Source organism: Lissotriton vulgaris, chromosome 9 (assembly GCF_964263255.1).
Source record: "Lissotriton vulgaris chromosome 9, aLisVul1.2, whole genome shotgun sequence".
NCBI lineage: Eukaryota > Metazoa > Chordata > Amphibia > Caudata > Salamandridae > Lissotriton > Lissotriton vulgaris.
The window spans coordinates 411,902,111-411,918,062 of record NC_141697.1 but is presented as its reverse complement, the minus strand read 5'-3'; the positions used below and the strand labels follow the sequence as shown (position 1 = coordinate 411,918,062).

General features: G+C 52.3%; 1 protein-coding gene across 1 annotated transcript in view; it reads right to left on the bottom strand.

The window, feature by feature from the left end:
- DYNC1H1 (dynein cytoplasmic 1 heavy chain 1) overlaps nucleotides 1–15,952 on the bottom strand; it is a 1,654,074-nt gene that overhangs the window by 1,338,625 nt on the left and 299,497 nt on the right. The window contains exon 31 of the mRNA XM_086937823.1: nucleotides 13,698–13,881. Coding sequence (XP_086793949.1) covers nucleotides 13,698–13,881 — 184 coding nt within the window. The remainder of the gene's footprint in view (nucleotides 1–13,697; nucleotides 13,882–15,952) is intronic.

Genomic DNA, 15,952 nt, shown 5'->3' with positions numbered 1-15,952 from the left:
TGGCGAACCCTGCCACCCACTGGCGTCACATGGGGCCGAAAGCACGGACTAGGAGGATTTTGAGGCAGATGCTGCGGGGGGAGGTGTGGTCTGACCCCGCCGTTGTCCACGACCGCCACCACGGCGGTTTCCACGGCCACCACCGCGTTGAAAGGATTGTTGCGGCGCGTGGCTGGCAGCACGTGTGGGGGCGCCCCTTCCTTGGCCACGAAAGGGACGAAACGAACCCGGTTGCTGACGCTGGGTCGAGAGACCCAAGGACTTGGCCGTGACCCTGGAGTCCTTGAAGCGTTCCAGCGCGTGGTCCGCCTTGTCACCGAACAGGTGACAGCCATCGAACGGCATGTCCATCAATGTATTCTGGACATCGGCCGAAAAGTTGGCGGATCTCAGCCAGGCGTGGCGACGAATCGCCACCGTGGTTGACATAGCTCTGCCCAGCGAGTCGGTCGTATCAAGACCACACCGTATCGAATATTTCGCTGCATCTCGGCCCTCAGCCACAGCCTGACCGAGTTTTGCCCGCACCTCCATGGGGCATTCTGGCAGCAGTTCCGCGACCGTATCCCACACAGAGTGGGTGTAGCGGCCCAAGAGGCAAGCGGTGTTGCAAGACCGCAGGCCCAAACTAATGGACGAGAAGACCTTCTTGCCAAACTGGTCATACCTCTTGGATTCCCGGTCGGGCGGGGCCGACGGGAATGCGGACTGGGAGGTTGAGGCCTGGATCACCAGACTCTCAGGAGTGGGGTGGGTAGACAGGAACTTGGGGTCGTCCGGACAAGGACGGTGGCGCCTGGCCACGTTCCGATCAACAGGCGCACCTGAAGCGGGCCTGGACCACGTGCCCAACAGAACGTCTGACAAGGCTTCATTAAACGGCAGCAGTGGCTCCTGTGGGCATGACTGCGGTTTGAAGACCTCGGTGAGGATGTTAGGCCTCACGGCCGCGACGGGGAGCTCAAGGTGTAAGGCCTTGGCAGCCCTCATCAGCACCACAGAATAGGCCGCTCCCTCCACCGATGCCACGGAAGGAGGAGAGATCAAACCAGGGTTAGGAGAGTCGTCCAGACCACTGGCATCCCCCAAGTCACCTGTCCAGTCCGGGTCATACTGGCACTCGCGTGACAGAGGGTCCTCGGACCCCTCCCAACCTTCACCGAACTCTTCATCTTCTCCGTATTCGGAGTCAACGATGTAGACCGGCTCCTCGGGGTTCATGGGCCCCATCGGCGCCGGGACCGGCGTCGAGCGACGCCCGTCGGCCGCCGCGTCCGGCGTCGGTGAAGGTAAGGGAACGGCGCCGCCCGGAGCCGGCGCCGGAACCCCGCCGCCGGCCGGAGCCGGCACCGGAGAACCGGCGCCGCGCGGGGGCGGCGTCGGGGGCAACCCCGATGGTAACGCCGCCGGGGAGGCCGGAAGACCAGCCGGCGCCGATCCCGAAGGCCCTTGCGGCGCCGGGGTCGGAGCCGTCGGCGGCGCCGGGGCCGGAGCACCCGACGGTGCCGAGGCAGGGACACCCGAACCGCCAGGGCCCCCAGACGGTAGCACTGGGCCCGAAGGCGCCATAGGCCCCGTCGGAGAAGCGAGCGCCCTCATGGCCATGAGGAACGCCTCGATCTCCTCAGGCGTCGCGCCGTGCCCAGGGACCGGAGGGTATGAGGCAGGCCGCGCCGGCGACTCTCGCGGAGCCGCGGGGTTGGGGTCACCCGAGCCCCCGGCCGCATCGCGCGAGCGTCGGGGGTACGATGACGACGCCCCGACTTCTTGTGCTTCTTACCTGATGAGCCCGACGAGTGGTGTCGACTTCCGGAACGCTCGGCGCGACTCCGCGACCGCTCCCTCGAACGCTCTCTCGACCTCCGGCCGGACCGGGACCGCTCACGGTCCCGACGTGGGGCCGACACCCGGAGCTCCAGTAGCTTGCGGGACCGCTCCCGCCTAGCCTTGTTGGTGAGGGCCCGGCAGTCGACACAGGAGTCCACGTCGTGGTCTGGGCCCAGACACCGGAGACAGAGGCGGTGATGGTCTGTGACCGACATCGTGCGCTCACAGTCATCACAGTGCTTGAACCCAGGCATCCTATCAGGCACAATTAGAGAAAAAACAATCGAAAAACTTGGTCAAAAGACCGGAGTACTGCTCTTCAGATCTGCGTCCACTGGCGCGGAAAAAAGAATAACTGACGTCAGCGCGCGGAGGCGGCGTCTATATACTCCAGCGACGTCATCACGGCGCACAACGCCGACGACGGACGCGGAGCCGCAGGGGACGCCTGCAGGCGACGCCTACCGACGCGCAGGGGTACTGCTACGCAAAAGTTTCCGGATCCAGACTGACGCCTGGGGATATTCTAAGGTAAGGAATCTAACACTAACGTGTTTCTTTCAGATTTGGGATGTCGAGGGATGCCGGTATCCCATTGCTTGGGCTACCAAAAGCCGTTCAGCGTTGGGTTTTCCTTACCTTCTCCGGTCGGGGGGATCCTCCAGAAAGGGGCTGCATGCGTCATCGGGAGACTTGAATTAGGTCAAGGATCACCAGCTCCCAGGTCACGATCGCCAGGGAGACCTCCTCATGGTGTTAGGCCACTGGAACTCGGGCCGTGAGCGTCGGGAGCAGAATGGTGCATACTCGTGGATTTGGCCGGAGACCGAGTTTTGGAGAGCAAATCCGGTGCATAGGAGACAGTCTTGTTAGGGAAGTCAGGGTAGGCCCTGCGGGTTCTGGGGGGCTGCAGGCTACAGGACACTCAGGGATTCCGCTGGAGCAGGTTGAGGTCAGGACACACAGGTAGGGCTCGAGTCAAGTCAGTTGGGGTCCTCCTCTTCTTCCTTCAGCACAGCTCTTCGGCCATCTTTCTTGTCTGAGGAGGCAAGGTTCAGGGTTGCCCCTAAATACAAAATTTAGGAGAGTTTCAGGTAGGTACAGGTTGGGACCAATGGGTCCCTTCCTTGGGGTGGGTACACCCCCTATTATGCCACCCTCCAGTCGGGGGCATAAGACTCTCTCTGGGTGGCTGGGTCCCCTCATCTTCAAAATGGCGGTGACTGAGTTGTGTTTCAGCTTGACTCCCCCACCTGAGAAGTGGGGTTGGCAAAGGTGGGTACACCTCTCCTTATCTTGGTTTTCCCGCTGATTGTCCCACCCAAAGTGGGAGTCAGAACCAGTGAGGGCCACTTTCAGGGAGCAGCAAATGGCTGGGGTTAGCTCACAAAGGCCGCAAGCCTTTGAAGCGTCCCTTTTGTGGACCCTGCCCATCCTGGGGGAGGATACTTCGCACCTCTATCCAGGATGTGCTTAGTTTCAGGACCCCAAGAGCAGGAGACTCGACTCAGGGATCCAGAAACTTGTCTGAGGTTAGAAGCTGGCGAGCAACCAGGATATTAGAGTCAGGACGTTTTTCAAGGGGCATATCTAAGATGCCATCTAAGTGCATTTTGTATTAAATCCCACACTGGCATCAGTGTGGGTTTAATGTGCTGAGAAGTTTCAGATCAAATTTCCTGTTTTCAGTAAAGCCATTATGCTGCTGAGTTCATAATGACATATTCCCAGGCCATATATTCTTCATGGCTTTGCTGTACAATGTCTAAGAATGGGTTTTGGCACTGTAGGGGTACAGGGCTCATGCACCTGTGCCCTCACCAGTGGTATAGTGCACCCAGCTTGAGGGGTGTCTTAGCTGTACCATAGGCAGTGGGTTGTAGGCATGGCACACAGGTATGTGTGCCATGTTGGCTTCACTTTTCTCGGCACCAAAACAGGCAGCCTGCAAGGGCAGTGTGTGCGTGTTAAGGTACAGGGTGGCACAGTATGTGCTGCAGTCCTTAGAGGAATTCCCTGGTCAGAGTACCCTTGGTACCAATGGTAACTTTTACTAGGGACTTACATGTGGCCAGAGAGGTGCCAATTGAGGGTGCAAAGGTACCGTTTCAGGGAAAGAACAACGGCCCTGGGTACCTGGTTAGCAGGGACCAAGGGCACACTTAGTCAAACAGTATCAACATCAGGCAAAAAGTGGGGGCAAACTATGCTAAAAGGGGCACTTTGCTACAGTCAGGAGATAGTAAACCCCAGCGATTGTAGGAGGCTCGCCATAGCCTGAAGGTGGGAGACGACTGCCTGGGGTGAGCCTGCCTTAGCCTTAAACAGCCAGTCATCAAGATAGGGGACGACTGGAATCCCTGACCTCTGCAGATGAACTGCAACTACCGCCATCACCTTGGTGAACACCCCCAAAGGGAAGCATGGTAAGCTGAAAGTGCTCATGGACCACAGTAAACCGCAGGTAGAGGCAGGCAGGACGGGAATATGGAAATTAGCATCCTGCAAACCCAACGCTACGATCCAGTCTCTCGGGTCCTGGGTAGACAAAACCGGAGCAAGAGTGAGGAAGTAGTTGAGGGTTCTGAGGTTGAGGATAGGACGTAGGCCTCCGCCCTTTTTGGGGACCAGAAGGAAACGGGAATAACAACCACAGCATATTTCTGGCACCTAGAACCCTGTTGCTGGCTCCCTTGGCCAAGAGAGATGTGACTTCCTTTCAAAGTAAAGCAAGGTGATCCTCCGTCAGCTGATCGTATGTAGGAGGCATGGAGGCAGGGGTAGTCTCAAAAGGGAGCGAGTAGCCTATTCAGACTATCTGTAGAACCCACCGGTCAGAGGTAATGTCCTGCCAGTGGTTGAGGTGATGGCGTATCCTGCTACCAACAAGACGCCCATGATCTTGGAGGATACGGCTAGGAGGGTTTGGGGGCTGAGGAGAGATATGGGGGGGTGGGGAGGGGGGGGGGCGCAAGGCCTGATCTGACCTCTGGCCGCCAGAGCCATGGGGTTGGGGCGAATCATGCCCATGACTACGTAGAGGTTGCTGAACTTGCGCAGTCCTCTGACTGGATTAGAGCTGGCGTGGCTAGAAGCCCCTTACCTAGCTGTAAAAGGCAGACGCAAGACTGAATATGCTACTTACCAGTATGCATCTGTTCTTGGCTTGTAGGACTGCTGACATCTGTGCATAGATCGCCGCCTAGTGTTGGGTCCGGATGATTGCACATTGTTGTCCTGGAAGAGTCTTTGAAGTATCCCGAAATAGGTGGCTCCTCCCCTGGACTACAGTGCGCATGGGCATCCTCTCCATCCCCAGATTGTTTTTCGCCATTGTGGCAGAGATGGAGTGTAATACTGAAAGTGATGACCATGCCTGAAAATGATTCTGAGTGCTAAAGCTGCGACAGGCACCGGGGAGGAGGGCGGGCGATATGAATGTCAGCAGCCCTACATGTTAAGAACAGATGCATACTGGTAAGTAGCATATTCGTTCGAGGCATGTGGGCTGCTGAATTCATATCTGTGCATAGAATAAATAGCAGTTACCTCCTTAGCGGTGGTTGCCCGTGCCAGCTGCAGCAGTCTGAAAGAGTTCTGAGAACAGCCTGTCCTACAGCGGCTTGCTGTTTGGAGTGTACATTTACGCAGTAGTGTTTGGTAAATGTATGTATGGTGGACCATGTGGCTGCTCTACATATATCCTCTAGAGGAATGTTACCTAGGAAAGCCTTGGATGCCCCTAGCTTGCGTGTGGAATGCGCTCTTGGGGGAACTGTTAAAGTGCGTTTAGCCTTTTGATAACAGATTTGTATACACTTAACGATCCACCTGGCTATCCCTGCTTTGGAAATGGGGTTGCCTTTGTGTGGAGGAAAAAAGGCAACAAAAAGCGGTTTTGTTTTGTTTTTCTAAAATCCTTTGTCCTGTCTATATAGTACATTAGAGCCCTCTTGACATTTAACGTGTGTAGGGATCTCTCTGCGACATTTTCTGGATTAGGAAAGAAAACTGGCAGTTCTATGGTCTGGTTCATGTGGAACTGCGAAATCCCCTTAGGCATAAATGTAGGGTTGGTGCGTAGTACAACTATTTGCGTGGACCTGTATGAACGGCTCTTGAATGGTTAGTGCCTGGAGTTCACTAACTCTCCTTAGCGAGGTAATGGCTACTAGGAAAGCAACTTTCCAGGTCAGAAATTGAATCTCACAAGAGTGTAGAGGTTCAAAAGGTGGTCCCACAAATCTGGTGAGGACCACATTCAGGTTCCAGACTGGTGAAGGTGGGTGTCTGGGAGGGATCACTGTTTTAAGTCCCTCCAGAAAACCTTTAATGGCAGGCACTCTGAATAGTGAGAGGTGCTGCCTGTTCTGAAGATAAGCTGCTATGGCGGATAAATGTATACGAATGGAACTGTACGCTAGATTACATCTGTATAAATGCAACAAATAACAGATAATGTTTTGAATAGATGCATCCAGTGGGTTAATGTCATTGTTGTTACAATATATGACAAACCTTTTCCATTTAGCCGCATAGCATGCTCTGGTTGTGGGACGCTTTACCTCCTTGATATTCATACATTCTGGCGGCAAGTTGAGGTAGCTAAATTCTAGGACTTCAGGAGCCAGATCGCCAGGTTGAGCTGCTGCGGATCTGGATGCTGAATGTCGCCATGGCTCTGCGTCAAAAGCCTGTGTGTGAGGTGTAGCCTTTGATGCGGTACCACGGATAGTTCCAGAAACGTGGTGTACCATGGTTGGCGTGCCCACGTTGGAGCAACCAGGATGAGTGTTATCGGGTGTTGTCTCAGTTTGCGTGCCACCAGCAGTATTAACCCCTTCCATGCTGGTGACGAACCCCAGCCGTCATGCACTATGGTGCTCGTGTGCTGATGACGGCTGGGGTTCGTCATGGCCCGCCCGTGTTCTGCCGGCGGCCGCACATGGGAAAAATCGCAGCCGCACGGAAGGGGTTAAAGGTGCTGGGGGAAAAGCGTACGCAAATTTGCCTGACCAGTTCATCCATATCGCATTGCCCTGCGACAGTGGATGTGGGAACCTGCTGGCGAAGTTTTGGCATTTTGCGTTTTCCCTTGTGGCGAATAGGTCTATCTCTGGATGACCCCACTGCTGGAAGTACGGCTGGAGTACTGATGGATGTATCTCCCACTCGTGCATTTGGTGGCTGTGTCTGCTGAGCAGATCCGCCATCTGGTTGTCCTTGCCAGGGAGGTGTTCTGCCATGAGGAAGATGTTCCTCTGAATGGCCCACTTCCACATGCTCTGAGCCAGATGAGACAACCGTGGAGAGTGTGTTCCTCCCTGCTTCTGTATGTAGTACATGGCAGTCATGTTGTCCGTCCGGATCAACACGACTGTTGCATAAGTGTACCTTGAAAGCCTTCATCGTTATTGTTATTGTTATTTTAGATTTATAGCGCGCCCAATGACCTGCAGGTCTCTAAGCGCTTGGAAATCGATGTCATTACAATAACTTGGCTCACACCTCAGATAGACGCAGCAAAGGACTACATAGCGATAAGGGCTCTTCCAAACAGCAGTGTTTTCAGTGATTTCCTGAACCGTAGGAGATTCACCTCCCTGCGTAGCACCTCAGGTAGCTTGTTCCTTAGCTGGGGGGCCAGAACAGAGAAGGTTCTCCCTCCCTTAGTCACTAATTTGTAGCGGGGGCAGACCAATAACTGAGAATCAGATGATCTAAGAATTCTCTTTGGGTTGTATACTTCCAGGCGAGCTTTGATGTAGGCCGGAGCATGGCCGTAGATCGCCTTGTGCGCTATACAGAGGCTCTTAAACTCAACCCTCTCTTTAACAGGGAGCCAATGAAGGTTTTGGAGTAGAGGGGAGACCTTTGTTCGTCTGGGCAAACCAAAGATTAGTCGTGCGGCGTCATTCATTACGACCTGAAGTCTATTTGTCAATATTTTTGGGAGGCCAAGATACAGGGCATTCCCGTAATCGATCCGTGAAATGACGGTTGCTGCTACAATTGAGCGCATCATGGAATGAGAGAGGAAGGGAGCTAGCTTTCTCAGTTGTCTGATGTTTGTGCAGGTCGCCATGAAGATTGCCATCAGTTCCAGAAGGTTGATGTGCATCTTTTTTTGCTGTGCTGTCCATAGTCCCTGCACTGTGTAGTGGAGTACATGAGCTCCCCATCCCTGGAGAGACGCGTCAGTCGTCAGTATAATCTGTGGCACAGGCTCCTGAAACGGTCGGCCCTTGCAAAGGTTTTGTGGGTTCCACCAATGCAGAGAGTTGTATGCCCGACCGCTCACCAACACTAGGTCTTTCAACTGTCCTTGAGCCTGATTCCACTGACGTGCTAAGCACTCCTGAAGCGGACGCATGTGTAGTCTTGCGTGCGGGACTAAGAAGATGCAGGAGGCCATCATGCCTATCAACTGCATGAACACTTTCGCTGGAAGCGAGTGTTGAGGCTTGAATTTTTGAATCAGCAATTGCATGCTGTTTATTCTCGCTGAATTTGGCTGAGCTACAATGTCTCTCACCCACCTGTCTGTGGTGATGGACTTCCAGACTGGCAGGAACTGTTGTAGTCTCCCCCCCCCCAACAGTTGTTATATGGTCGGAGGGCAGTGACAGGGCGTCATGGTTTGGTATTGGCAGAGGATCTGGAACTATTGTTTCCTCTGCCTCTGCCCTTAATGTTGTTTCCACGATATCCACCCCGGTTGTTTTTATCGTAGGTGGATTGTGTACCTCCCTTACTGTATTGTGTCTGTTGTGTTGACTGGCCTCTTGAGGGGCCTCTAGTATTGGAGCGACGAAAGGAGCCACCCCGAAACTGCTGTGACTGCAGAGCCCCCATAGACTTTGCAGTCTGTGTCTTTAATTTTGTCAAGGGTGGTGTCAACCTACGGTCTGAATAAAAAAGTCTGGGTTAACTGGCTGATTGAGGATAGAAGTTTGTATTTCAGGTTTGAATCCTGAGATTCTCAGCCAGGCGTGTCTCCTTAACATAACGCTAGTGTTGATGGCCCTGGCTGCAGTGTCAGCTGCGTCTAGAGCGCACTTGATGGAAGCATTGGTTATTAGTTTCCCTTCCTGGATGAGTAGTTCTGCCCCCTCTTTATACTGATCAGGTAAGTGTTGCAACAGTGTCTCAAGGGTATCATAATGGGACCGGTCTTAACTGGCAAAGAGTGCTTGAGTGTTGGAAATGCGCCAGATGTTAGCCACCTGCGCAGCCACTCTCTTTCCTGAAGTTTCCATAACTTTTGACTTTGTCAGGAGGAGGAGCATCACCTGTAGTCTGGGAGTTTGCTCTCTTACGTGCATTAGAAACAACTAATGAGTCCAATGGCAACTGTCCCCTTATATAGGTAGGGTCCGCAGGGGCTGGTCTATATTTCTTCTCAATCCTTGGGTTTATCACCCTGGCTCTAGTGGTGTCTTTAAAAATGTCATTAGTATGTTTAAGGACCCCCTTCAGCATGGGTAGGGTTTTGATTGTCCTTTCTGAAGTGGAAAAGGTGTCGACCAGAAAGTCCTCATCCACAGGGTCAGCATGTAGCTAGACGTCATGATTACTGGCTGCCCTTTCAATAAGGGCGTTAAAGGCAGTTGTGTCCTCAGCAGGAGATGTCTTCACACTGTACACATGAGTGTCAGGGCCAGTCTGCGGATCCCTAGAGTCAGCAGGGTCCGCCCATGGTTGGGCTTGATCATCGGGATCAGTGTCCACATGATAGAGGTCCTCCTCATGTTCATCATCCCCCTGCATCTATATCCGAGTATGTTGGGGGGAAAAGCCTGAGGTTCCTGCCCATAGTGATGGAGGGGTTCCACAAGAGCTGGAGATGTGGGTGAAACCCTCTTTTTCTTCAGGGGAATCTTATATGATTCCATGGGTGTTTCTGGCATCACTTTTCTTTTGTATATGGACAGTCTACCAGTTTCTGAGTCGATGAATTCCCTCGGCTCCTGGTCTTCAGGCTCTTCTGCAGCCTCCATTTCCGTTGACACTTGTTTATTGGCGCCGAGAGCTTGTTTTGGCTTGAACATCTTTGGACGCACCGAGGGTGGCAACCCAAATTTGTTAAGTGTCGACGTGGTTTGAACTTGTCCAACCAGATTCGGCGTCGGGGCTTTGTTTGTTCCGCCCGCCGTAGCTTTATCTTTAATGAGTTGGAGAGACTCTGACACTTCCTTGGTTATGAATGGACAGGGGCGCGTCGACTCGACAGGGTCCTTGGATCCAATCTTCGACTTGTCCGCAGGCCTCGACCGAGGATCGATTGTCTTTCGGTTCGAGCCTTTTGAGTGAATCGACTCTTTGGCGCCGGCTTTGGTGGTTCGACGGCCTTGACCTTGGTCTTCGGTGCCCCAACCGTTGGCTCGACGACCTTCTTGAGCTTTTCGGCAACGACGGCCATTTTCTTTTTCTTTGGCTCTGAGGGGTTTGAGGCCTTGGAGCCGACCAGAGTTACTTGCACTTTCAGTTTCGGTTTTGGCAATGTTGCTGTCGGTTTAGATTTCTTTGTATCGACCTAATGTGGCTTCGAAACCGAAGGCTCTTCAGTAATGTTCAAAGCCGGGCCTGTATGCGGGGCTGTAGAACGAGATTGTTGATCTTGGGTAAGGCCTAGTGGCGATCCCTCGACCTGAGCCTTATTGAGTGCGTCATAGACGGCCCCCGTATGGGTTGGGCCTAGCTCTTCGCCTGAGCTATCTTCTATGGCCTTAAAGGCCTCCACGTCGTCTCCTACCTCATCGACGAGGTTTTCTTCCTCTTCTTGCACCTCTTCGTCTTCGGCATCATACTCTGAGTCATGTCCCAAAGCCGGAGTGGAGCAGTATTCCTGATCCTCCAGATCAACGACCTCTTCATCTTCGGTCCCGAAGATGTTCACCAGAACAGGCGCTGACTTCTTCGACTCCAATCTAGCCGCGCGTCGAATCTTAAGAGTTTTCTTCGACCTGAACCGGGAGCAGGCCATGCAGTTGGCTTAGTTGTGGTCTGGGGACAGGCACTTATTGCACACCGGGTGGACATCGATGTGCGGGTATTTTGCATTGCAAAGGGGACACCTCTTGAATGGACTTCTTTCCATTTGAAATCGAAGTTCAGGTCGATTTGGAAAGAAAAAGTTGTTGAGTCCTCGATGTCCTCTCGATGTAACATTTGAACCCAATGGCGGAAAAAAACAATCTGAGGATGGAGGGGATGCCCATGCGCACTGTAGTCCAGGGGAGGAGCCACCTATCTCGTGATACTTCGAAGACTCTTCCAGGACAACAATATGCCATCATCCGGACCCAACACTATGCGGCGATCTATGCACAGATATGAATTCAGCAGCGCACATGCCTCGAAAGGGATGTTCCAGAAAAGTCCAAGGACTTGGTCGCAGCCCGCAACTCCTTGAAGCACTCTAGCACTGCGTCCACCCGATCTCCAAAGAGATGGGGATATCCATATGGTTGGCTTGAGCATCCCCAGAGAAACCAGACGTTCTCAGCCAGGCGTGGCGCTGAACAACCACTGTCAAGGAAATCGCTCTGCCCAGCGAGTCTGTTGTGTCAAGGCCACAGCAGATGGCAAACTTCGCTGCATCACTCTCATCTGAAAGAGCTTGGGAGAGGACAGTGTGGGCCTCCTACGGGACTTGTGGGAGCAGGTGTGCAACTGTTTCCATAAAGAATGGGAGTAACGACCCAACAGGCATGCAGTGTTTACCAACTGCAGTGCTAAGCTGGTGGTATTTCCTTTCAGAAGATATCTAACCTTTTTGATTCCCTATCTAGGGAGCAGAAGAGAATGCGCAAATAGAAGTAGAGGCTTGGACGACCAAGCTCTCAGGGGTCAGGTGAGATGTGAGTAAAGCTGGGCCGCCCAGGGCAGTGGCGGCAGAGAACAGATCTATTCACAGGAACCCCTGTTCTGGGCTTTGACCAAGTGCCCAGAAGAACATCAGTTAAGGCCTCATTAAATGGCAGCACAGGTTCTGAAGTGGAGATGTCAGGCAGAAGGACCTCCAGCAAAACATTGGTTTTGACCACCACAGTAGGAAGCTGCAGGTCTACGATCTCCACAACCCCACACACCACCATGACAAAGGAAGCGTCAGGTTAGAAGGGGAAAGCATGCCAGGCTCTGGAGAGGTAGCCACGCCACTGGCATCACCCAGTTCTCATACCAGTCCATTTCTGCTGCATACGGTGGGATATCTATGGGTCCGGAGTCCTCTCCGAAACTTCCTCCAATCCTAGCCCTTGAAAATAAGGCTGAGGATGCAACAGAGTCCAAGGGCTCTGTCGGCACCGGCCTTAGCATCAGTGGATGCCCAGCCGGCTCCATGTCGTCGGGGATGAGAATGGGGCTGACATGGCAGGCGGGCACCAGCAACGTCAGGAGTTGTGGCATCTGGGAGGTGCACCGTCATTGGCTCAAACCTGCCAGAACTCCTCCTGCTAAGCCTGCGGGGCACAATAGCGCACCAGCAGGGCCAGGCCAACCAAAAACGGCGCACATGTGTCGAAGAATTATTTCTATTGAGCAGGGGTCGCTCCCGGTCCCAGTAAGGAAGGTGAACACGGAGCTGACCCCAGCACACATTCGGTAGAACAAGGCCTCGAAAGCAGAAACTACTACGTCGCGTCAGGTGAGGAGAAGTCGAAGCACGCTTTGACTTCTGTTTCTTGAGGTGCTTCTTACTGGACCTCTTCGTGGAGCAGAATAGGAATAGGAACGAGCCCACCGGGCCGCAAGCAGCTTTAGGGATCGCTCCCTCAAAGCTTTAAGCACCAAGGCCTGGCAGTCTGAGCACGACTTCGAGTCGTTATTGCCTCCAGATACCAGAGGCAAACGAGGTGGGGATCCGTGACAGACATGGTGCAGTGGCAGGCACCGCATTTGAACCTAGAGGGCTTTTTGGACATGGAGTACTTGTACACCAATTAAAAATTTCAATAAAAAGTTTTGAAGAAAAGTGTCAAAAAAATACATGGGGTAGCTCTGTGACGGAGCTACGTTGGCTGGCGCGGAAAGAAAAAAACTGACGTCAGTGGTGCCCTATAGATAACACAGATGTAATGATGACTGGGACAACGCCAACGATGTCTCGCAGAGTCGACGGACACCACTTATCGGCTTGCTCAGGGAAAATCATCCGGATCCAGTCTGTTGCCTGGGAAGTTCATGGAGAGGAATTTGCAGCTAGATGTCCATCAGATAAGTATTTTTAGTTAAAAACGTACTTCCCTTATTTAAAAGATCTTGGTCTAAATATAAAGTGCAAACAAAGCTTTTTTTTAAGCCATGTGTCCATTATTGGTTAATATTGTGCAATAAATGGTCTTTCACTCTTCTGTGTTAGGCCTAAGGCTGCTCGCCCACACAATTTGGGTTGTACATTGAGCCCTGTACACCTTTGGGGAACCCTTGGACTCTGAACAGTTTAATCACCTAGTGCCCTACCATATACAGAGTCAGCTGCCTACACCTGCGGATATTCACAAGGTGAGGAATTTGCAGTTAGGGGTCTATCAGAAACAATACTGCTTATGTCAAAAATTGAAGCTGCAATTCACATGTTGACATTGAGAGTAACTGTGGGAAAGAAGCACAACACTATACATTTCTGGTGCTTGAATGAAGTAGAATTTGGGGGATGCTGAATAACTCATAAGAATACAGGGAAAGATTCTAATGCTCGTATGGCATCAAGGATTGGTCATCCATTCTAACGGTGCAGATGTTACAAGCTATATAAGCAAGACAAAACCCAAACCTCTTGCTATGATCCATTAAAATTAAACAATGTATTGATCTTTACATACAATTAAATAGTCTGTTGTAGTGTAATGATGTGGATACAATACCTCTTGTTCTGGTAGGTTTTCAGCAATTTCTCCTTCATCAACAACTTCCCCACGCTCATTTTTTTCCCTTTTTATCCGCTGGATTCTCTCCCTCTTCACGTTCCCAGCGCTTACCAAAACACTCTTCAAAGCTCGAAGGCCAAAGTCGTAATGGCTTTGTGAAGAAAGTTGCTCATCACACAGTCTAAAAAATAAAAGTTGTTTGTGTATATTATAAGACTTAAAACAGAAAACTATTTGTTAACAGAAATTTGCTCTAGTGACACAATCAATAGATTCAAACAATTTGTATTTACTTGTGCTGTTAGAAAGTGACTCTTGATATGGTTAGCCCCAACTTATTGCCTTGACATTGACTTGGTCTTGACTGTCGTGCACAGGGTCCCTGCCAACCATGTCCCCTGTGCAAGTGCTTCTTCTGTAAAAACATAACCCCCAATTGGTACGTCTTTTCCCTGTATGTCCCTACTAAGTGGCACCCTGGGTACCGAGGGCCTGGGAGCTGAAGAGGGTCCAGTGGGACCCCTCACTAGGACCATGCCACTGCCCTTGCAGCTTGGATGCCCTGTGAGGTGAAATACAACAAGGTTGACATGGCACCCTGCTTGGGTGCCATGCCAGCCAGTAATGCCTGAAGGTTTAAGTAAGTCAACCCTCTAGCAGGTACGACAGACCTACAGCAGGGTGCACATTACCACAGGTGAGGGCATTTCTGCATGAGTAAATATGGCCCTACAATATTGGGGTCCATACCTTAATATTGTAAGGGCCATACCTTAATATTGTAAGGGCCAGGGAAGCCAGAAATAGTACATGGGCTGAAAACTCAACAACTCGAGTTCCCCAGCACCATGATGGCTTCAATGAAACCAGGAGTGTTCAGTACCAAACAGCCCCTTGTAATAAATTCACACTGATGCCAGTGTGAGATTTATTAAACAAGTTATCATAAGGCACCTCAGAAGTGCCCCCTGAAAACCTACCGACCCTGGTGTGGTCACCGACTGCCTTTAGGCAGCGCGACACACACACAGGCATGTTTCTGGGCACCTGGATCAACAGCCTCTGCTCCCAGGGACCAGAAACTATGCACATCCAGGGCAGAGGTGTCACACCTCTTCCCCTAGGATGGGCCCGGTGCTCGAAGGGAAAGCTCCATGGCCTGACGCCTCTGTAATGCAACCTGAGCCTCTGCTGCTAGCAGCAGATGGCAGCTCCCGGTTTACCCCCCCCCCCCCCCCCCAATTTGGGCAGGAAAACTTAGAAAGGCTAAGAGGTGTGCCCACCTTTGCGAACTCCACCCCTTAGGTGAAGGAGAAGTTAAGCACACTTTGCAATCCCCTCAATCTTGAAGATGAGGGGGCTCATCCAACCAGGGCTAGGTCTATGCCCCCTCCCACAGGAATCTGGCATAATTGAGGGTATAGTCACCCCAGGTAAGGCGCCCATTGGCCCTATCTGCTACTGCCCTAAAATGCCCCTAAATCTAGTATTTAGGAAGCTCCTACTGACCTTGAACCTAAGAAGGACGAAGAAGAAACCATGAAGTGAAGCCTCAAGACAACTACTGACTTGGTCCCCAGCCCTACCGTCCTGTCTCATGTATCAAAGACCCTACGAGAAAAGGACACCTGTCCTACAGCCAGCGACATCCAGAAACCACAGGAAGACTGCTTGTACTTCGAAAAAGACTAGAAGCCCCAAAGACAGCTGTTGTGTCTCCAAGAACCCAACACAAAGGACTGCGGTGCCTTGAGGATCCGAGAGTCCCGCCCACTCTGCACCCGACGCCTCTGGCCCGTGTCCAGGTGGACTACTGATCCAGAACAGGTTCCAGAGATCGTGACCTCAAGTTCAGAGTTGGCGGACACCTTCTGGACTCCATGAAGAAGCCTGCAGCCTGAATCCAGAGGATCCCCCTGACCACTACCAGCTTCAGTAAGAAGACTCCAACATGCAAGGACACCCCTGCACCCAATGCCCCAGAGCCTTGGTGAGCTAAATCGACGACCCCCTTACCCCTGATGTCACTGGTTCTCCTCCTGCAACCTTTGGTATGACGCCAGCAGCCTGTTTGTTGAAAGAAAAGTCAATTGAGGTGTAATGGGCGCTCTACGCCAAGTTTGCACCCTGCACCAGTTCGCCCCAGTGCCACTGGTGATGTACGTTTGCTGCTGCTTTGTGTCCCCAATGATTCCTCTGATCCCTAAAGCTTTGCTCCTGCAACTGATTTACCTACCTGCAAGCAGTGTGGC